Source organism: Pelobates fuscus, chromosome 3 (assembly GCF_036172605.1).
Source record: "Pelobates fuscus isolate aPelFus1 chromosome 3, aPelFus1.pri, whole genome shotgun sequence".
NCBI lineage: Eukaryota > Metazoa > Chordata > Amphibia > Anura > Pelobatidae > Pelobates > Pelobates fuscus.
In genome coordinates this window covers 377,291,245-377,315,149 of record NC_086319.1, presented here as the reverse complement: position 1 = coordinate 377,315,149, position 23,905 = coordinate 377,291,245, and the positions used below count along the sequence as shown (strand labels likewise).

Sequence of the window (23,905 nt, the reverse complement as noted above, 5' to 3'; positions counted from 1 at the left end):
ATAGAACCAAGCAGCGGACCACATTCCATCAGGGCGCTGCCTACCTTAAACCCCGCCCCCCGCACGTTTATTGGCCAATGAGTGTCTACTGTATCCAGAGTTAATGAAGGATGTGGGCGTGGCCACAAGTCAGACATCTGGTGCATAGACATCTGGAGATGCAGAAAGTGGTGCAGGGGGGTAGAGACATCTAATGCTAGAGACTGCTGGCTGGGGAGAGGGAGCAGTCTGGGAATCACTGGGGGGAGGGAGGGTCACAGGTATATCAGAGAGCTCTCCCATACACTTTAATTACCTTGCATGAATGCTATACTGTATACAAAACATATAGCACAGAGTTTAAAGATTCCAAGGAAAGAACACGTGGAATAGAAGGTTCTAAAGGAATATATTTATCTGGAATAAAAGAATACTGTTTTGGAAAGCTGATCTGGACTTGTAGGAGAGCAGAGACATGGAAGAGGATGCTGGGAAGACCCCACCTGATGAAGCTTATGGTAAGATGGGATGTTGGGGGGATGCTGAATGGGATGACAATGCACACAGTTTGTTGTTGTCTGCTGCATGAAAATAACAGAACATCTGGGATACTGTTAATATAATGGTGTTATTCCTGCATGGATTCCAATGGCAGCCAGAGATATTTAACACCCAGACGCAAATAACAGTCATGTCATGTGAAGCCGTTAAAAGCTGCCATATCAGTTACTAGGTTTTCAAAAGCGGAATATCTTTTTATTGCATTGCGTATTGCACCTGGTTTTATTTTTCCTGAAATCGCCCTAATGTTTTTGTTCCACATATGGAAAAATAAGGACTGATCTTTGGCAATCTTTGGCAGTGGGCGGAGCATACTCAAGCTTCTAGCAACATATCCATGTTCATTTTACCGTAATATTATCATTCAACTTGCTTTAAATGACGGATTTACTTACCTCTCTTCGGCATCTTCTTCTGCAATTTTTCGGCGCACCTCATCTGATATGTCAGCCCGCACACTTATTGGTTTTCAGTTCCTTATCATACAGAAGGACAGAAGAGGCAGGAGACATGTATAATGTGCTGGAAAAGATAGGATGACGATGACCGCGTATCGAGCATACAATAAAGTGACACTAGGTTATGTATGTGTTGTGTGCTTCTCTCTATAACTCCTCCTATTACTCCATATAACCTATCTCTATAACTCCTCCTATTACTCCATATAATCTCTCCCTATAACTCCTCCTATTACTCCATATAACCTCTCCCTATAACTCCTCCTATTACTCCATATAACCTCTCCCTATAACTCCTCCTATTACTCCATATAACCGCTCACTATAACTCCTCCTATTACTCCATATAACCTCTCCCTATAACTCCTCCTATTACCCCATATAACCTCTCTCTATAACTCCTCCTATTACTCCATATAACCTCTCCCTATAACTCCTCTTATTACTCCATATAACCTCTCTCTATAACTCCTCCTATTACTCCATATAACCTCTCCCTATAACTCCTCCTATTACTCCATATAACCTCTCTCTATAACTCCTCCTATTACTCCATATAACCTCTCTCTCTATAACTCCTCCTATTACTCCATATAACCTCTCCCTATAACTCCTCTTATTACTCCATATAACCTCTCCCTATAACTCCTCCTATTACTCCATATAACCTCTCTCTATAACTCCTCCTATTACTCCATATAACCTCTCTCTATAACTCCTCCTATTACTCCATATAACCTCTCCCTATAAATCCTCCTATTACTCCATATAACCGCTCACTATAACTCCTCCTATTACTCCATATAACCTCTCCCTATAACTCCTCCTATTACTCCATATAACCTCTCTCTATAACTCCTCCTATTACTCCATATAACCTCTCCCTATAACTCCTCTTATTACTCCATATAACCTCTCTCTATAACTCCTCCTATTACTCCATATAACCTCTATCTATAACTCCTCCTATTACTCCATATAACCTCTCTCTATAACTCCTCCTATTACTCCATATAACCTCTCTCTATAACTCCTCCTATTACTCCATATAACCTCTCCTTATAACTCCTCCTATTACTACATATAACCTCTCCCTATAACTCCTCTTATTACTCCATATAACCTCTCTCTATAACCCCTCCTATTACTCCATATAGCCTCTCCCTATTACACCATATAACCTTGCCTAGTTATTATTTTTATAATTACAAATGAAGTGGATTTATTAAAGGGACACTATAGGCATCCTGACCACTTCAGCTCATTGAAACAGTACAAACATACAAACAGTACAGCTTATTCACTAAGCTTGAAATAGAGAACTGACAAGGGAACTGCAAATTCAACAAACACATTTGAAATGTTTTAAATAGTGCCATTGTATGGCAAAGCAGTAATGTCGCTGTGCTTATAAGAACAGCACTGCTAATGGGGGGAGGTTAGGGTAAGGTTAGGTTCTTGGTTATATAAGGATCGTAGCATTACGGAGCGGTTAGTGTATAGATAGATAGATTTAAAGCAGATCAGTCACTTTCTATAACAGTTCCCTCGCCCTGCAAACACTATAGAGGAGTTTACTGGGGAGGGTAGTGCAGCAGAGGTAAATAATAAGATTCCTCCACAGCACTGAAGGCTCCCATGTGAGCTCAGGTACCTGCAAAGGAATGCTATACAAGCACATGCTTGCTCGGGCCTTCCTTCAATGATTTTGCACATGCGACCACTTGTCTGTCACACCGTGGGTTAACATAATTTACATAACACGCTGGGTGTGTCGTGGAAATTAAAAAAAAATTAAAACCGCAGAGGATATGAAAAACCTGCAGCTAAAATTTAATTAGCTTTTGGCTTGTGCAGAAATCTACGCAGTGTCAGTTCCGCTTTAAGAGATATTTAACGTTAGGTTGACCCACCGCCGTAATGGCACCTGTCATTATTAAAGGCACTATAATGACGCCATGCTTTCTGCGGTCAGCATTTACAAAATCACTTTTCTTTGAAGAGAAAATAATATAAGGACAATACCGCAAAGAGAGAAAATAGTATGGCTATTTTGGCTTCCAATTTGCATATCCCTTTGTTAATTCTTCACAATTGCTGGTTTTGTCTTTGGCGTCTGTCTTTTTGCTCTGTCATTGTCTAAAGCTTCAGTGTGTAATGCAGACAAGGGCCGTACATTATATTTACATCACAGGATCTTTTATCACTGGTTATTGGTTTATGTTTTTACTCTGATCCCTGCATAAGCAGTAATCCGGGAGATTATGTATATACCGTATGTATGATGTCATTCTAATAATCCAAGACACTGGGCAGCCACAACCGTATGCTGGCGACACACAGCGTTCAACATTGGAACTGCTGTACTTATTAACTCCTTCGGGGGGAAAAAGAACCACAAGAATCTGTTTAGAGTTTTTTGTGTCCTGGTAAAAAAGGCATGTATTAACTATATATATATTAATATATATATATATATATATATATATATATATATATATATATATATATATATATATATATATGTGTGTGTGTGTGTGTGTGTGTGTGTATATATATATATATATATATATATAATATTTATTTATGTTTTATCTTAAATATCTTTGTTGATCCTTGTTTAATAGAGAGTAAAAAAAAAAACCTAAAATAAGTTACAAAATATCATCATCATATGTCAGCTAAAGACCACAATACAATATAATTTTTAGCATATGGATATACTGTATATCTCTGCTGTCCGTGTGTATGTGTTATTGGGCTTAAAGAAATCAAAAGGATACATATTTTACAAATATTTGACCTTTAATAATCATGTATAATAAAGTTCAGCGTTTGATGAGAAAGAGGAACATTATAGCTGAATACGCCCTGTGCGGATTTGTCGTAATTGCTTCGGTGATTAAAAGGAAACAATATGTAGGAAGTAGTTTTCTTTAAATATTATGTAGATAATGTATCACAAATTATTGAAAAAAGTTAAATAGGCAGAAAATACTAATTGCTAATACAAAAGTTCCTAAAATATGTTGCTCCATCAGCCAGGAGTCTCTCATACTGGTCTAAGGGGGCTTTCTTCTTCCAAAATCTCTCTTCAGCAAATGACTATGGGATATTTAATTCACCCCCCAATGCAGTTCCGCTCATCACATAGGATTACTTTAACTGCCGAATAAGCTGATATTCATCTAAATTGCACGTTTCGTGCATTGTTTTCTTTTTTTTTTTTTTTATTCTTTATTTGTAAAAATTTGGTTTTTAGGGGGGGGGATACAGAATGAGAAAAGGAAAAGGGGTTAGAGGGTCCATACATTACGGCATTGTATATCGGAGTAACAGATATAGGTTTAATTTCGATGCTGGTTTAGCGTTATTCCGAGTTGTGATGGCCGTGTTAGGCCCCCTCTATTGCTGTGTCAGTTAGGTCCTCGGGGGTGGGTGGGGGTTTCGTGCATTGTTTTCTGATAGACTTGCTTCCTTGACAGGTACTTACACCATAACCACTACCATCAGCTGTAATAACACAGTAAGCCGTAGTACCTTTGATGCATAGAGTACCATTTTAAAACCTTCATACTATTCTTTTATTCTACAATCCTGTTACGAAGGGAATGGCTGTTCGTTACATTATTTTGTTCTAGGAGAAGGGAACATTCTTATTTTTGGCGGTGGAGGCGTGGTTTACGTATGTCTTTAAAAAGTGAAATGGTTGAGAATAATTTTCCATCGCAGTTTCCATCTCACTCCTGTTCCCCAAAAAGTCTAAACTTATCACTAAGGACCAGAAGCAATCTTGAAAGGTTTGCAGGAAACAGATGTTTGTTGATTAAGAATAGGATATTCTGGGAGAGGAAAAAAAATCCTTTCCTGTTATTATAAAATAGTAATCTTAATCACTCTGAGAAAGTGGCTGCAGTTGGTACCTGGCAGTCTTCTTAACTCCATCACTACTGAGCACTTTTTCATTGGGGAAAATATCTGCGTAACATGTATTTGAAGCAAGAGGTGCATAGCTAGCCTATAAACATACCATAACACAACAATTTGTGTGTAAATAAATAGCTTGGCAAACAAAGTTCAAAATTAAAAATATGTAAATTAAAATGTTTACCAATTTGTTTATCCTTCATAAAAATATTTGAGAAACAGAAAAACTTTTGACAGTATTTATACATTGTCATTTATCTAACAATATTTCACACAGGGTCCAAAATGTTTGTATTAAAACAAAATGCTTTTTTTTCTTACATACCGTAGATGTGACAAAATACAAATGGTCCAATATGTTGCTTATACAGGTATTTGTAAGGACCTTGAAGGTATCGGTAGCTGTACAGATTATTAAAATTGGAAACAAAATGTAAAAATGTCTTTAACTAACTAAATACAGTTAAATCATACATTTCTAAAATAAAGGTATCTATTTAAAACTGCTATAGCAATCATTCTCAACGTAATGTAATGCTGGTAATGAATGGGTAAAGTCCATTCACTCCTACCCCCTCATTGATTGTAGGAATGATATGACCCATTGAAACTATAGCGTTTGAAAGTAGGGGATGAGCAGGCATTTTCAGCAACTTTACAGGTATTATCTCAGTAACTAGTCGCTTCTGGCAAAATAAAAAAAAAAAAATTTGATCCTCTACAGGCTGGTAATCATAACTATTATGATTATTATTATTATTATTATATAAATGAGGGTGAGGCTTTGAGGACTAAATTTCATACTGCCAAATATGTGATAATAAAAACATTTATACTTGATTTGGGTATTAAAGGTGATACAGGGCTACTCCAAATATCATATTCACTGATTTTTGTACCATCACATTTTATTGGAGTTGTTCTGATACTTTGAGGTTATGAGTGCAGTAAGTTTTTTGGGTTTTTTTCCAAACCATTTTCAAGCACTTATTGTTAATAGTCAGCATGTGCATGACACAACGTGTTAATTTTTGAGTGCTAGGTCATAGCGGAATTTGGTCATACTGAAGTGATGCAGACCTTTCTGCCTTGCCTTAAATTCAGTTAAAGGAACATGCACCATAACCACTACTTTGAAAACATTTCACAAGAACAAGGGAGATTCTATCCTCGGCCCCTTTGTACCATAATCACTGCTATAATGGATATGCTGATTGGACTGTCCCTTTAATTCACATGACCTTAAATAACATAGTATCATGGTTACTTAGAAAACAATCAGGTCACAGTCTAGTATTAAACATCTGTTAGTAACCATGTGACTGTGTTGCTTTTGTTTATGTGGTTTAAACTATAGTATAGTCTGTGATCATGGCTTTTTTTTTAATTTATTTTGTTTATTTTAAATTGATACATGCTTGTATTGTGCACATTCAAATTATGGATAAGGATAATATATACTCAAAAAAGTTCATCCTCTTACATCTGTCTCAAAGGTGTGTGATATTTTTTATATGTTTCATAATAAATTAAATTAGTTTATTATTTAAATTTTTATAGTCAAGGTTATGTTGTATAATTTGGCAAAAGGTAATCCTGTATGCTACTTCTTGATGTAGTCCAAACAGAGAGGATTCCTAGGGACTTCTAAGTCAGTCTCTACCAATATATCTTAGTCCAAAATGTCGTTATGAGGTCAAAATGTCGTTAGTATATGCAGAATAAATCATGGTTCAGGCACTCCAAGATAACAAAAAATAGCAGCTTTATTGGGGCAAAAACAGCAACGTTTCAACCCTACCGGGTCTCGATAATGTTGCTGTTTTTGCCCCAATAAAGCTGCTATTGTTTTGTTAACCATGATTTATTCTGCATATTTTAGAAGCGAGGCCTGGCCAGCATTGGTTTCAGAGCACCTGGGTTACTTGGTGAGTGCGGTATCCACTACGTTTCTAAAATGTCAATAGGGGTCTTTTTTTAAACCTAGATTACTTTGTAACTATGTGTTATGTTGTCGTGCAGGCAAGTCAACAATGGCTTCCCATATGCAGAGTACTTACAAGCCATGCCTGAGTCTGATGAGAAAGTTATATTTTTGGGGGGTATATGTAAAACATAAACAAATCAATGCAGCGCTAACAATCTATGTAGATTACATTTTTTTATTTTTTTATTAGCAAATACATAAAACCTACACAGAACCTGAGAGAAGGGATTCAAACTACCATATATTTTCTACTCTTGTTCTCCAAAATGAGTTGGCCTGAGCATCTATTTTACAGTGTATAATAGACGTGCTCTCACAAATGTGTGATAAAATGTTCTCTCTGTGGGATTTAAATGCGGCCTTTCCATGAACCACACACACCATGGATCAACTCTTATCTCTGTACTGGATCTTAAAAGGGACACTACATTTGTATTCCTGACCCACACCGTAACCCTCTTAAAACAGGTATAAAGCTTACCTTTATTCCAGCACTGGGCTGACCCAACAACACTGGCCCTGCCTTCGTTCCGCCTCCTTAGCTGAGTTAATCAGAATTGATAATCTCAGCCAATCCAATGCTTTCCCATAGGAAAGCGTACATGCGTACATTCTGGCCAATCAGCATCTCCTCATAGAGATGCATTGATACAATGCATCTCTATAGAGAAAGTTCAGCGCCTCAATGCAGAGCATGGAGATGCTGAACGAATGTGCAGCACTGACCCAGGAAGCACCTCTAGTGGCCACCTGAGTGGCTGCCACTAGAGGTGTCCGTTGTCTCTGAAGAGATTGTGTTTACATGAAAAGGCCTGCAGGACCGACTGTACTCACAGATACAATAAGCTGTTGTTGTTGTTCAGGTGACCTTAGTGTCCGTTTAAATATCGTGTTTTCTTATACCCTATATTTTACCAATATTTAATTTTGATGTATGAACAATAAAATTCAATTTAGAAATCACAATTCTTTATCCTGCAACCTCCATCTTAGCTTCCTGTCACAGGAAAAAAAAATCTACTTGTCCAAGGGACTAAATTCCCTACTTCTCCTGACACAAAATAATTTAAATGGCAATCTACTTGTCCTGACACAAAATAATTTCCATTACATAGATTGGGGGCCCTGCCAAGAGCCCTGGGCATTGACACGGCCATTTGCTGAACTGAAAGGACAAATAGAGGCAAAAATAGCTCATGGTAAAAACTCTCTAACTCTGCTAAGTCACAACATGACTATGTTTGCCTTAGTTTTGTCATTTGGATTTATTTAGCAAAAATTCAAAGTCTTGCAAATTACTCTGAGTGTCTTACACTCTGCCCTCCCAAAGTATCCCCCTTTTTCATAGAGTGTGTTTGCTATGTGCCATGTATGTTTGGTGAGTGCTGGCTGTGTGTGATGAACAGAGAGTACTGACTGTGTGGTGCAGGTGTGGTGTATGTCACATGTTTGGTGAGTCCAGGCAGTATGTGATGTATGTTAAAATTAGAATATGTGTAAATGAGTCATTATCAGACTGGAGCAGTTTAAATGGAGTCCAAGAGAAATGGGATTATTTAAAAGTTGCACTGCTGAAGGCAACAGAAAATTGCATTAGGCTTGTCAGTAAAAGCAAAAACTTCAAGAAACCACTGTGGTACTCCGCAGATGTGGCCAAAATAGTGAAAAAACAAAAAGTTAGCGTTTAGTAATTATTAAAAAAAAAAAAACAGAGTGAGGAAGACAGAATGATCTATAAGATTAGGCAGAAAGAGGCTACACAAGTTATAAGAGCTTCCAAATCACACAGAAGAGAAAATAGCACAGTCAGTAAAAAAAGGGGACAAAACATTTTTTTAGATACATAAATGAGAAAAGAAAAGTAAAACAAGGATTAGTTAGATTAAAACCAAAAGAAGGTAGATATGTAGAAGAGGATAAAGGTCTAGCTGACTGCCTCAATGAATATTTTTGTTCAGTATTTACAGATGAAATGAAGGAAAGGGGCCGCAGTTAGGAAAAAGGACAAATTAGTCATTTGTTACATGTGAGTTTACAGAGGAAGTAAAGACAAATAAGTCAATGGGACCTGATGGAATTCACCCAACGTTATTAAAAAAGCTTAGTGGTGTACTAGGAAAACCATTAACAGATTTATTTAACCAATCATTGTTAACAGTAGTAGTCCCAGAAAATTGGAAGTTAGCGAATGTTGTGCCCATTCACAAGAAAGGTAGAAGGGAGGAGTGGGGCAACTATAGGCCAGTAAGCCTTACTTCAGTATTGGGGAAAGTAATGGAAACCATATTAAATGATAGGATTGTTGAACATTTAAAAACACATGGATTTCAAAATCAGAGACAACATGGGTTCACTTCAGGGAGATCATGCCAAACTAATCTTATTGATTTTTTTGATTGGGTAACTAAAATAATAGATCAGGGTGGTGCAGTAGACATTGCTTACCTAGATTTCAGTAAGGCTTTTGATACTGTTGCACATAAAAGGCTTATCAATAAACTGCAATCTTTAAGTTTGGATTCCAATTTTGTTGAATGGGTAAGGCAGTGGCTGAGTGACAGGCAACAGAGGGTTCTAGTCAAGGGAGTATATTCGAAGCATGGGCTTGTCACCAGAGGGATCTGTACTTGGACCCATTCTCTCTAATGTTTTTATTAGTGATATTGCAGAAGGTCTTGATGGTAAGGTATGTCTTTTTGCTGATGATACTTAGATATGTTGGGTTGGGTTGGGTTGGGTTGATGTTCCCGGAGGGATAAGCCAAATGGCAAATGATTTAGGTAAACTAGAAAAATGGTCAGAGTTGTGGCAACTGACATTTAATGTGGATAAGTGCAAGATATTGCATCTTGGACGTAAAAACCCAAGGGCAGAGTACAGAATATTTGGTAGAGTCCTAACCTCAACATCTGAGGAAAGGGATTTAGGGGTGATTATTTCTGATGACTTAAAGGTAGGCAGACAATGTAATAGAGCAGCAGGAAATGCTAGCAGAATGCTTGGTTGTATAGGAAGAGGTATTAGCAGTAGAAAGAGGGAAGTGCTCATGCCATTGTACAGAACACTGGTGAGACCTCACTTGGAGTATTGTACGCAGTACTGGAGACCGTATCTCCAGAAGGATATTGCTACGTTAGAAAGAGTTCAGAGAAGGGCTACTAAACTGGTTCATGGATTGCAGGATAAAACTTACAAGGAAAGGTTAAAGGAACTGATAGCTTGGAGGAAAGACGAGACAGGGGGATATGATAGAAACATTTAAATACATAAAGGGAATCAACACAGTAAAGGTGGAGACTATATTTAAATAGAAGAAAAACTACCACAACAAGAGGACATAGTCTTAAATTAGAGGGGCAAAGGTTTAAGAATAATATCCAGAAGTATTACTTTACTGAGAGGGTAGTGGATGCACGGAATAGTCTTCCAGCTGAAGTGGTAGAGGCCAACACAGGAAAGGAGTTTAAGCATGCCTGGGATATGCATACGGCTATCCTAACTATAAGATAAGGCCAGGGACTAATGAAAGTATTTTTAAAAAAATTGGCAGACTATGTTTCTATATTGTGTGCTGGCTGTATGTGGTATGTTTACGTGTGGCCATATGCGATGTGTGTGTGTGATGGTTGTATGTGACATTTGTGTGTGCTGGCTATATGTTGTATTTGTATGTGTTAGCTGTATGTGGTGTTTATCCTGGGTGTGATGTGTGTGTTGTGGCTGTATGTAATGTGTGTGCTAGCTGTATGTGGTTGTGATATACTAACCAATATACACTGTACACTGACACTCACATCCACCAACACAAACTGAAACAAACACAGAAGCTACACATTCTCTGTTACACACACAGCACAGATTACCAGCAGCTGAAGTACAGTAGTGGGTGTTCAGCCTTTCCCACATGCTCTCTGTACTTTAGCAGGACTAAGAGAATACAAATCTTCCTGCCCGGCACCTGAAACTGCATGTCCTGGTCATCAGGTGAGATAAATTCTACATACCTTCTGTCACTTGCTACACTCTGTAGAACAGAACACTTTGATAAATCTCCTCCACTGTTTGTAATTCTTCTCCTCATTTGGGGTCCAGTGGGCAACAAAAGGTGAGGTCCCTATTTTGTTTTATGTTATCTTTTGACTGGGTTGGTATTTCAGTTAAATTTCAAAACAGTAATTCTGAGTATTTTAGAAAGATTCAATATTTATGAAATACCCAATTTTGACAGGGGGGGTCGGGGGGAGGTGATAGATTTGCTTTAACCCCTTAAGGACCAAACTTCTGGAATAAAATGGAATCATGACGTGTCAGACATGTCATGTGTCCTTAAGGGGTTAACATAAATGAAAAGAAATCAGAGCTTCACAGGAAAGAAAAAAGAGTAACAGTTTATAGGTGACTTTCAAAGTTTTATTCAGTGGTGTGATGTCCAGATAGATGACTGTTTCACAAGAAGATAGTGTTCTGGTTAAGGAAACGGAAACCTGGCTTAGTAAACGGATAATTCAAACAATCTGATACCATCACATGCTCAACAGGTTTGTGGAAACACGGTCACAGTAAATATAACTTACAATGAAGCGAGCAGACAGAAAGATACATTAGACAAAGAATGTGCTTTATTAAAACAACCGCCAATTTTAAAAGTTTATTTTTGATCAATAAATTGGGTGAATCACAGACAGGTGTATCCATAGTGTGGCAAAAAGTAACAGAGAGAACGTTAAAGGAACACTATAGTCACCTAAATTACTTTAGCTAAATAAAGCAGTTTTGGTGTATAGATCATTCCCCTGCAATTTCACTGCTTAATTCACTGTAATTTAGGAGTTAAATCACTTTGTTTCTGTTTATGCAGCCCTAGCCACACCTCCCCTGGCTATGATTGACAGAGCCTGCATGAAAAAAAAACTGGTTTCACTTTCAAACAGATGTAATTTACCTTAAATAATTGTATCTCAATCTCTAAATTGAACTTTAATCACATACAGGAGGCTCTTGCAGGGTCTAGCAATCTATTAACATAGCAGGGGATAAGAAAATCTTAATTAAACAGAACTTGCAATAAAGAAAGCCTTAATAGGGCTCTCTTTACAGGAAGTGTTTATGGAAGGCTGTGCAAGTCACATGCAGGGAGGTGTGACTAGGGTTCATAAACAAAGGGATTTAACTCCTAAATGGCAGAGGATTGAGCAGTGAGGCTGCAGGGGCATGTTCTATACACCAAAACTGCTTCATTAAGCTAAAGTTGTTCAGGTGGCTATAGTGTCCCTTTAAGTATTAGCAAATCCTTCTATAAATCCTCTTGTTCTCTAAGTGTATCCTGCCAAGGTTTGCAGTGTTGGCTACGTGCTCCTGTTTTGTTTGACTTGGACATTAATTCTGCCTCATCATTATCTTTTTTAAAGCGGCACTGTCACTTTCCCCTGCAAAATTTGTATTTCATAAAGATAAAGCCTTAGAATGACCGTGTTGGAATTTCACTGAAATGTCAGCCCAGTAAAGAGATATAGTGAGACAAAGTAGGGACTACTTCTTCTGAGCACTCTTCTTACGCCTGGCGTTTCTTGACACAGAGGCGGAGCTACTGCCATCAATAAGTGTCAATACCGCAGGAAATGTTTCCCTTATCTATGGAGAATTCCGTGATCTCGTGGGATCCTCGATAAACCTCTCGGCTGCACTCTTGCGTCTGCGCTATAGTTCAGCAGTGATGTTGGCTTGTGGCAGCTGTAGTGCCAGGAACCGAATAGAACCACCCAGAAGATGATGGCAGCTCATGCAGACAGTTTCAGCATCCAGAGCACCGTTGGGGGTCTTTGCAACTTATGCAAAGTTCCCAGATGGTGATAGTGCCGCTTTAAATCGATCTTATTACTGTGAGTTTCTTTGACCTAGCTTGAGTTGAATATAATCTTTGTACGGCTGGTCTGTACTGTGTAATGGCCTTGGAACCATTTCGAACTCTGCCTTATAATTCTAAGATTCCAATATCGTTCTGCCATTCTGCCCTACCTACTTCTCTATTCGCTGTTCAGCTGCCGTTCATATATTGGTTTCATATATCATGTTCTTCTATGACTCATCTGTTCCTTGTCTAGTAATACCTTCTGATGTTTTCTCTGAGCTCTCAGCCTAGTCTAGAGCTGTCTTACTGTGTGGAAGTCTCAAATACGAGCAAAATCCAACCGACCACCAAAGTCCAAGGGCTGGACATGTTGACATAGAGGGCTATTACGGTGAAGATCGCATGGACCCACCTGATACAACTATAGCACCCATCTCGAGCACATTGCTATGTGACCCTATTCTATATTAAAGCAGTGCAGGCTTGACTTTGAGAAGTATTGTGGGGAAGTAAATAACCACAAATACTTCCTTTCTAGTACCATGTTTTCAGATGACTGTGTAACAAGTTGACGATAAATTGTGTTTCCCAACTATAGGTGCCTACGCATTGAAACATTGCATTTAAGCATATTTTCCCTGTCTCGAGAGATCCTGTTGGCCAATACACTTTAAAAATAACTTTCTGCTTCCTTTGTAAACGTTGTAGATATTTTTAAACTGCTCTCTGACTGTAACTTTGAGGGGTGGGAAAATATCAACAAAATTAAAAGCAGTGTTTTCTCACGCTCACTAGCTCTGTCTCGTAGTCCAGTCATCTTAGTCAGTAGCAAAAATCTTAAGGGAAGCTCTGGGCACCATAAACACTTCAAGGGATTGAAGTGATTATGTTGCCTGGAGACCTTTGGTGCCAGGTCCCACATCACTGCTAAACAGTGTACTCGTAGTATAGAAGAAATCTCAAATTTAAGGTTTAAAAAAAGGCTGATTTTGAAAAATTCTCTAAGTCAGCTATGCTTCCAATTCGCCTACTTTGGCCTTAAATGTAAAATTCAATGTGACAGACCACCCGGTCACCCAACCACTGAACAATACCCAGACTTGAAGGAAGCTCCATATAGCGGCAGAGAGCGACACCCTTTTAGTTGACCGGCATTTCCCACCCAGCGCTGTGGAACTCTGCGCTGAATCAGAGGATGGGTACGGCCAAAATTGTACTTCCAGCTAACTTGGGCTAGCCACCTGCGATCCAAGCACATTTTGAACAGAGTGGACACTCGAAAGAGAGCTTTCTGGGGACTGCATTTGTTTGGGCATGTGGGCACTAGAACCCTGTTTTTTAATAGAAATTGTTAACCAGCGCCGAGGTGTCTGGTCGCTAATTAAATTACTGGTCAGGTATGGACTCCCAGGCATTCTACTTCACCCTACACTAAGTCTCAGCTAGTGTTTGGGTGAACCCGTTATAGGGGTTAAATAAGGTAGTGAATAGCTATAGGGGGTGAATAGCTCTCACTAAGCTATATACTCTGCGCTATAATCACACTCAGGTCCCATGCGAGTAGGCCGCCACATTCACTTTGACTTGTCACTCTTGTGAATAACTACTGGTAATTAGAAGCTGCCAATTTCACTATCTGAATAAAAATGTCACCTGTCTGTGTAAGTATGAAGAGACACATGTTAATGTTTGACATTTATTTTTTTTATTTTTTTTCACTGAGAAAACTAAGTCTTAGAATAAGCATCAGCACACTAATGCCAACAAGGCAGATTGTGGATTGGAGGTCAGCCAAAAAGGCGACAGTGTTGAGGAAGTTCACTCTACTGTAGGACAATGGCTCCGAAAGACAGAGATGTTTTTCATCAAGAAAGGAATTAAAGGGACAGTCACACTATTTAGTACAGCTGTTGTATTGCTGGAGAGCTGTGTTATGTTTCACAGACACTCCTCACATTATGGTGTATCCCTCTTTAAGTTATACTGTCTCTTCTAAGGAGGACGTTTTGGAGAATACCATTATGGACCTTATTATTCCAAAGATGTGTAGACTGTCTTGGAGAACTTGGAAAGCGAGGAATATTGAAGGTTTTTTATTTTCTTTATTGATACGTTTAGCACAATACAAAAGGAAGAAAGAGAACAAGATTTAATTTTAAAGTTTATTTCGGGTTTAGTAGAGAATTCAGGTACTCTTCAGATAGCTACCATTATTATCCCACTTAGCTGCTTTCCCAACTTGGAATCCCAGTTAAATCAGGTGACACCCTTCTGTCACTACGCTCACAATGAACTGAACCAGTTAATATGTCTTCATTTTCCCATCATACGAGGGCAATTCTTCAGGAACCTAATCAGACATAGTCTCCTTTAAACAATGTCACATTATGCACGTGGTTACATAGCAGAGCATGGACACGTGGTGACTGGTTTGCCAGATGCATGTTGGGCCCATGAGAGATGCCAGCCCAGTGCGGGTTATCCTTCAGACGTACAGAACATTGGTTGTACTAGCTATGTGGTTTTTAGTAAATACTAAAAATAGAAATTTCAAGCCTGCTATTATGGTTCTGTTTATTGCTGACAGGGATGGGATTTGACTTGTTGTATCTTGTATCCTTTAACCATTTCTGTTATATGGTTCCTATGTCGAACTATGACGTGTCTATAAACAATGGAAATCTGTTGGTGATTTGTAAATATTAATAACATGCATGGGATGTGCTAACGTTTAGATGGGCGTAAAGTTTTACTATTAAACAGCAGGGGGCGTATCTGAGGAGAGACAATAATATCCGAAGCGACAGATCACAAGAGACAGTGTATCAGGAAATGAATCACAGTGATCACAGTGGGCTGTTAGAAAGTAACACGACAGCCCCATAAATCACTTTAAAAACAGATTGGTTAATTTTGAACGTATTTGCAGTTAATGTTAATGGACACATACTACATACAACATGCATACGAGCTGCTCGTGAAGAGTGCCACCCTCACTGTATGTAGCAACCTTGTGCTTCAGGAAGAAATCTGCAAGGGCTTTTAAAAGAATAGTCTTGATCAATTAATTTCTCTGATGTAGCATTTGAATGCTGCATACATCACAAAAATGATTTTTTTTTCATGCAGATCTACTAAGTTTGTCGAGTCTAAAATCAGGAGATAGGAGAGGGAGCAGGGTGGCAGGAAAGGCCAGTGGGAAGGCATGGCTGAATCGCAATTAATTTCATAGCTGGCGTATCCACTTGTAAAAAATGGCGAGTCACCATGGTGTGCAATCAGGGCTGCCTATGGGTGTACATGCCCTGTTATTCTTTCAGTGTAAATGTGTTTAACCTTGCGCTGCAGTTAATAGCAGTCCTCCTGACACAGTGACAGTCGGTCTGTCTGGTGATACGGTGGACTGATTGCTGAATTATGAGTGGCAAGATTTTGGCAAGTATAGCTGGTATGGAAGAATTCTCTTACTTAGCTATAGTCACAGATTGCCTAATTTAGTCTTAAATCTGTGATTCAGAACTCATTTACACATTGCAGACTGTAGTGAATTATCCTTACTGTGTAGCACATGTTAATATTGCGTGATTTGATAAATATGTTCATATACATCCGCATAAAGAGACACATATGCAGGAACTGATGGCGCATATGGCAACCCCATGTGTTCGGAGTTAGTTTAGAAGTAAGAGGGTAGAGTTGGCATATCATCCTGTTTATAAGGAGCCCTTGTATGGACTACGCTGTGTGACATGAAAAAACTTGCTGTACGTGGAACTCATATGCTGCATGGAGAATAAGGTGGAGTCCAAAAGTATCATCGCTAGATAAAAGGGACACTATAGGCAACCAGAGCACTCCATCTCAATAAGGCTGTCTGTGTACCATGCCCCTGTCTGTTTAACCCTGCATTGTAAAACACTGCCATTTTGCCTGACCAGCACTGTTTACATTGTAGGGTTTAAATGCCTTTGATGGTTGTCCCTCTGATAGCTAGGAGACGCGCTTCCTCAAAGTTTAATAACTCATTAGGTGAGCCCCTGTCTGAACCTGGAGCTTCGGCTTTTCACAGGTCCTCTATCATCCGGCAGGGAGATCAAAAGATACCCCAAATACCCCCTAACACTGTCACACTTATCCCCCAAACCCTTAGGAGACAGGCGATTTAGGAGGCTCTCTAATTAGGCGATTTAGGCGGCCGCCTAACACTTTGGGTGATAGTGGGGGCCTCATGTTTGAGTTTTGCCTAAGGCCTTACAAAGTCTAGAGCCACCACTGGGCAGGAGTATTTAAGGGTTACTTTTGAAGAGACAAATTTTGGAATTTATTTACAGAAATTAAGCGAGGAGGGGGTTTATTAATTACAGGGCAGGGAGGCAGGTGAGATTTCATGGTATAGGCAGGGCCGGCTCTGAGAGCGCAAAATTCCAGTGAACGGCAGGAGGGAAGTGCTCCCTCCTACCAGGCCACCTTCTGGCGTGCAGGTGAATTGGAATCCGAGGCAGCGAGGGAGCTCTCTGCTCTGCTCTCTTGCGCGCCTTTTGCTGATGCCGGTAGCCGGAATATGACGTCATATTCCGGCTCCCGACATCAGTAAACTGCCCGCGAGGGAGCAGAGCAGAGAGAACACAGCTCCCTCGCCGCCTCGGATTCCAATTCAGCTGCACGCCTCCCAGCAGCCCCACTGGACATCCAATGAGAGACCCACGCCAGCTCTTCAGGTAGGGAGGCTGGGTGGGAAATTTAAATTAAATTTATGTTAATAATTAGTGTGTGTGTCTGTGAGTGAGTGTGTGTGTGAGTGAGTGTGTCTGTGAGTGAGTGTGTGTGTCTGTGAGTGTATGTGTGTGCATGTGAGTGTGTGTGTGTCTGTCAGTGTGTGTATGTCAATGAGTCTGTCAGTGTGCTTGTGTGTGTCTGTCAATGAATGAGTGTGTCAGATAAGTGAGTCTGGCTGTGAGAGACGTCTGTGTGTCATTGAGTGTGTGTGACTGTCAGTGTGTATACACCACTGAGTGTAGCGTGGCCAAGCAGAGAGAAGCGCAGTACAGGAACTTCTGTTTCTTGTACCTGGCCGGACTGAAAGGAAAAGCTCACTGTACCGGGATTCTCTCCGCTCAGCCACGCTAGAAGAAAGGTAGGATGCACACCAGGAAGGGTAGGGGACCACTATGGGGGTGGGTGGTTGACCAAGGGACAGGAGGGGAGAGATACACTAAGGGACAGAAAAAGGAGGGAGTAGGGGAGAGGAACATTAAGGGACAGGGAACAGAGGGGGGAAAGGAGAGGAACACTAAGGGACAGAGAAAGGAGGGAGGAAGGGAGAGGAACACTAAGGGACAGGGAAAGGAGGGAGGAGGGGAGAGGAACACGAAGGGACAGGGAAAGGAGGGGGAGGGGAGAGGAATACTAAGGGTCAGGGAAAGGAGGGAGGAGGGGAGAGGAACACTAAGGGACAGGGAAAGGAGGAGGGAAGGGAGAGGAACACTAAGGGTCGGGGAAGAGAGGGGACCACTAAGGGACGGGGAGGGGAGAGGGGCTGGATGTGAAAGAAACACACAGCGAGGCTTGAGAAGGGGAAAAAGAGACACACAAAGGAGCTGGGAAGAGTAAAAGACACAAAGGGGCTGGGAGAGAAGGAGTCACACAAAGGGGCTGGGGGGAGTAAGACACACAAAATGTGGGAGGATGTAAGAGTCATACAAAGAGGAGAGATAGGAGACACACAAGCGGAAAAATAGGAGCTAAAATACACTAAAGGGAGTAAGATATTTAAAAGACGGGATTAGAAACACAAAAGGGAGGTTAAGAGGCACACAGGTGAAGATGGTTTTTTTGGGGGGGTGGGAGGATGGAAAAATGCATCTTCGCCTATGTACCCAAAATTCTTTGCACCAGCCCTGGGTATAGGATTAATAAATTAACTATAAAGAAATGTCAATTGTAAGGATTTATTTACAGACACCAGTTGGGGAGAATGAGCACAATTACCACTGTGTATAAATGGGATTGCCTGTGAGCTGTCTGGTTACAAAGAATGAGGAGGTTTTTAACAATATCCCCAAAAAGCAGCCCACTTGCTCCACCCCATTCCCATGCATCTGCAAGATGTGCAATTTCTCCTCCCTGTTTGTTTAACTCATGCCATCCTCCTTTCTTTCACTCCTAAACCTGACACTCGATAGACCAGTTTGGTAGACACACAGGCTAGGGAGGAGTAATTGGGTGTTGGGCACCAGCTGACATGGGTGGGGGCACAGAGATGGAGGAGGAGGGAGAGGCTAGTAGCAGAGGACCCGGGGGAGGGGAGTGAAAGGCACAGAGGGGTAACAGGCAGAGGGGAGGGGGGTTGATACAAGGTGGGGAAGGACTCTGCACGGCTAGAAGCAGCATGGGCGACCAGGAGAATTATTATGGCAAGCATGGTAAGTGAGGGGTGGCCCTTTATTGCCATGGATGTGTTTATAGAACGCTGAGATATTCTGCAGAGCTGGGTGCAAGGGGTGGGTTTAAATAACTTAGTGTGATGGACAGGGACAGTGGGGCATGAGTGCTTGGATTCCAGGATTCTAACCTGAGAATGCAGGGTGGTTTGCTTGTGGCATTTGCAGCAAGGGAGTGGTTGTTAACAATGCTATTGATAGGATATAAAATAGCCCAGCACTGTCTCAGCCTGACCTGATAATCTACACCAGGAGGTCTTTGTATGTTATATATAAACCCAGCACTGTCTCAGCCTGTCCTGATAATCTGCAGTCAGGAGGTCTCTGTATATTATATATAAACCCAGCACTGTCTCAGCCTGTCCTGATAATCTGCTGTTAGGAGGTCTCTGTATATTATATATACACTCAGCAGTGTCTGAACCTGTCCTGATAATCTGCAGTCAGGTGGTCTCTGTATATTATGTATAAACCCAGCACTGTCTGAACCTGTCCTGATAATCTGCAGTCAGGAGGTCTCTGTGTATTATATATATATAAACCCAGCACTGTCTGAACCTGTCCTGATAATCTGCAGTCAGGAGGTCTCTGTGTATTATATATATAAACCCAGCACTGTCTGAGCCTGTCCTGATAATCTGCAGTCAGGAGGTCTCTGTGTATTATATATACACTCAGCACTGTCTGAGCCTGTCCTGATAATCTGCTGTTAGGAGGTCTCTGTATATTATATATAAACCCAGCACTGTCTGAACCTGTCCTGATAATCTGCAGTCAGGAGGTCTCTGTATATTATATATATAAACCCAGCACTGTCTGAGCCTGTCCTGATAATCTGCAGATACAAGCCCAGCACCTGTACTGATAGGTCACTGTACGTTCGATGTAAATTCCAGATGTACAGTAAAGTGATAGTGATTCACTAGGATTAAGATCTGCTCACGAGCAGTTGGTCCAGGAATCGGTGAAGAGGCTTGGTGATAAGAACTCTAATTACTCCTACGCTTAGCTATATATATAAACAAATTGGAATGTTAATTCATGGGAGTTCCCATGAACCCCCGTAGTGTAGTGACCATTTTGGGTGCAACTTTTTAAAATTAAAATCGTCGGGGGGGGGGGGTAAATACTTCAAATCTAGTGAAGTTTATTTACTAAACTTGGAATATTTGGCTCCATTGCGGATCTCGAAAAGGAAATATTAAAAATCTATGAATTAACAAAAGAATTACATACCGGTATTTTAAAATTTGAAAAATAGCAGAGTGGGAGAATTCTTCAGCTTGGATAATATTTAAAGTAAACCTCAAAACTTGCATTTATTCACTAAACCCTAAAGTTCTGTGAATTGAGAAATGAACCGCAACATTTAGGAAAAAATAGTTGATGTAGAAAGCATATAGCCTGAATTTTGAAAATCTATGTTCAGTTCAGTTCAATTTCCTTGTTTTTTTATATAAGATCTGTACATTTTTACCTGATTTTGTGTTTCTGTAAATGATATTAAATACAAATTGCCAAATTTTATTCTGTCTAAAAAATGTTTCCTTTTTCTGGGAACTTTGTATACAAGTGAAATACATGGGGTTATTCCATAAACTCTGAAAAGCTTTTTGGGTAATATTTTCCTCTGTTTTATTTTGTTTTAAATACCCCCCCCCCCCCCTTAAACAAATATTTTGGGGGGGGGAAATGTTTTATTTTTCCTTTGTGGTTTTTTTTTTTCACCGCACCAAGAACCAATTTCTCACAGTGGAGATCTGCGGCAGGTAGCCACTGAAGGGGTATTTAATTCTGAAATGAAAACATTGCAGGGTTAAACCTAAAGGACCACTGCACCCTGACCACCTCAATGAGATCAAGTGGTCTGGGTGCCTTTACTGGTCCTCACAACCGTGAAACATATGATCCAAATTTCTACACATGGATAACGAGGTGGGAATGTTAAAGGGAAACTATAGTGCCAGGAAAACAAAAGATCCCTATAGTGCCCCCCTTCTGTCACTTACCTGAGTCCAGCGCCGATGTCCCTACGAGCTAGTTCGGGCTGCCTCCGCTCCCCGTCGTTGATGTCAGCTGGCAGGGTAGACCTAATGGGCATGCGCGGCAATGGCCACACTCTCATAAGTATTTCCCTACTGGAAAGCGTGTATAATGCTTTCCTATGGGGTTTTGAATGACGCTGGATGTCCTCATGCGAAGCTTGATGACGTCCATCGTAGGGCAACCAAAAGTCAACCAAAACGACCTGCAAATTCCTCCGGTAGACAGCCACTAGAGGTGGAGTTAAGCCTGAAATGTAATGATTGCAGTTTCTTAAAAGCTGCAATAATTACCTTTGCAGGCTTAAGGGACCTGGGAATATGTACCCAGACAACTTCAATGAGCTGAAGTGGTCTGGGTGCCTATAGTGTCCCTTTAAAGCACTCCTCCCTCCCCACTAAATTTTCTGTAGGGTATTTGTTTCCCTTAGTTCCTCATTCCTATAGCCAGAGCTATATTTGATTTGTACAAATTCGCCAAATTGCTCTACTGTTGATATAATTAACTATTTAGTGAATAGACCCCTAGAAAGGTACACTGCTTAAAGCAATAGTAACATTGAAAAGTATAATGATTTTGTTTGCCTGCATCAAAGGTTCCTTATTTATTGGTTATCTTTTCTTTCCCTCCCCAGCCCCCCCCCCCCCTTTTTTTTTTTTTTTTTAAATAAAATATATTTATCAAAATCATGTAATGTATCAATGAAAAAAGAACACTATAAAATGAAATCACCAATAATGCTAAAGCGAGGACAAGGATAATTATTGTGGGGGAGTGGAGGAGTAGGCAGCTGTATGTACAATATAAAGACATACCTGCATACTGCATTTTGGCAGTATGGAAACACTGCAGAAACTGCTGGAATAATTGATTTGATTTTTTTTTTTTAAATGGTTAGTGTAGATTTTCATGATGTTAAAATAGTGGTATCATGAAAATGGCTGTAGATGAATACATTGTTCTTGGGCAGCATTGATCTAATGCATGCACACAAATCCTTTACCATGCAGGTCATGTTACCAGCGCTAAGTCACGCTGCGGTGATTGGTTGAATAATCAATGCCGTGATGTCCAGAACATGACTCCTCCATTACTGAAATCTGTATGTACATCTGAAAGCATGTTCCCATTGGATTTTGTTCAGCCATGAACCCAAACAGCTGCTGGAGAGTTCATCCATGGCAAAGACAGAGCTTGAACGTCTTCAAATCCTAATCAATTGGATTCAATGCTTCCCTTTAAGAAGCATTTGATTGGACAGGTTGCGGCACTTGCTGCGCATGCACGTCTCTTCCTTTCATTTTCCCCAAAATTTTATTTGGGGGTGGAGCTCCTGATTTTAAATATGTAGGAAAATGGGAATACTTGTTTGTATTCCTAATGCTCTAAAATTCCTGTAAGAAATACAAGCTGAAAAAATTATCTAGTTTAGCTATTTCTCCAACTTGACCATTCTGGCCCACAATGCAATTCTCTTCTCGAGTGATGATTTAGTATTTCATTTTTTATGTTTTTCAACAATAATTGTCAGAAACTGTGAGATGTGCAAGAGGACACATTGAGGTCTATGGAGGATCATGGGTTCCTCCATAGAAAGAGCTTAATATCCCTACAGCTATCACTAGTAACAGGTGGGGGAAATGACGAGGTTTGACGGCGGTAGTTCTGAGACAAAGTGGTGATATTCCAACACAGTCAATGTGAAGAATTCACAAAGATTCTATTTTTTTAATGAAATATTCATTTTGGATTGGGAGGGTTGACAATGCTTCTTTAAAGGGATCCTATAGTCTCAGGAAAACAAACCCATTTTCCCTGCACTATAGGTTTTTAAGGTGTTCCCCCTCCCATGGGGTTGAAGGGGTTAAAACCCTTTTAGCCACTTACCTGAAACCAGCGCCGATGTCCCTCAGCACTGGGTCAGGCCCTGCCCACGCTCCTCCCACGTAATGCGCATGCTTTGCTATGGGTAAAATTTGACACCTGGAGGTCCTCCTGCTGAGCGCGAGGATGTCTAGCATCAGATTCTGGACAAGAGGTTCGTTTGGATTCCGGGAGCCGTCTGGTGGCTGTTTGGTAGACAGCCCCTAAGGGCAGACTTAGAGCTGCAATGTAAACATTGCAGTTTCTCTGGAACTAAAATGTTTGACATTGCAGCACTACGTGCACTAGGGACACTGCACCCAGACCACTTCAATTAGCTGAAGTGGTCTGGGTGCCTACAGTGTCCCTTTAAGCAGACTTCGAGATGGTTCTGAATGAAGCTCACATGCTACATATCTGCATATATATATATATATATATATATATATATATATATATATATATATATATATATATATATATATATATATATATATATTTAAAAAACGCTACTAACCAACTAGCTAGAGCTGATCTAAAAGGTCTCAGAAGTCTCTGTATATTATATCACTGTCTGAGCCTGTCCTGATCATCTGCAGTAGGGAGGTCTCTGTATCTTTCATATAAACTCAGCACTGTCTGAGCCTGTCCTGATCATCTGCAGTAGGTAGGTCTCTCTAAATTATATGAATATATATTATATGAATCCAGCACTATCTCAGCCTGTCCTGATAATCTGCAGTCAGGAGGTCTCTGAAGATTAGATATAAACCCAGCACTCTCTGAGCCTGTCCTGATA

The 23,905-nt window shown here is 40.2% G+C and overlaps 1 protein-coding gene across 3 annotated transcripts in view; it reads left to right on the top strand.

Moving 5' to 3' along the window:
- Positions 1-203: 203 nt before the first annotated feature.
- SLC44A2 (solute carrier family 44 member 2 (CTL2 blood group)) overlaps positions 204-23,905 on the top strand; it is a 63,958-nt gene continuing 40,256 nt past the window's right edge. The window contains exon 1 of one of the 3 annotated variants that reach the window (XM_063449486.1): positions 204-497. In XM_063449486.1, coding sequence (XP_063305556.1) covers positions 455-497 — 43 coding nt within the window. In that variant the 5' untranslated portion in view covers positions 204-454. Of the gene's footprint in view, positions 498-19,079; positions 19,183-23,905 lie in introns of those variants that run through there. The other 2 variants (XM_063449489.1, XM_063449488.1) reach the window with 2 other exon arrangements.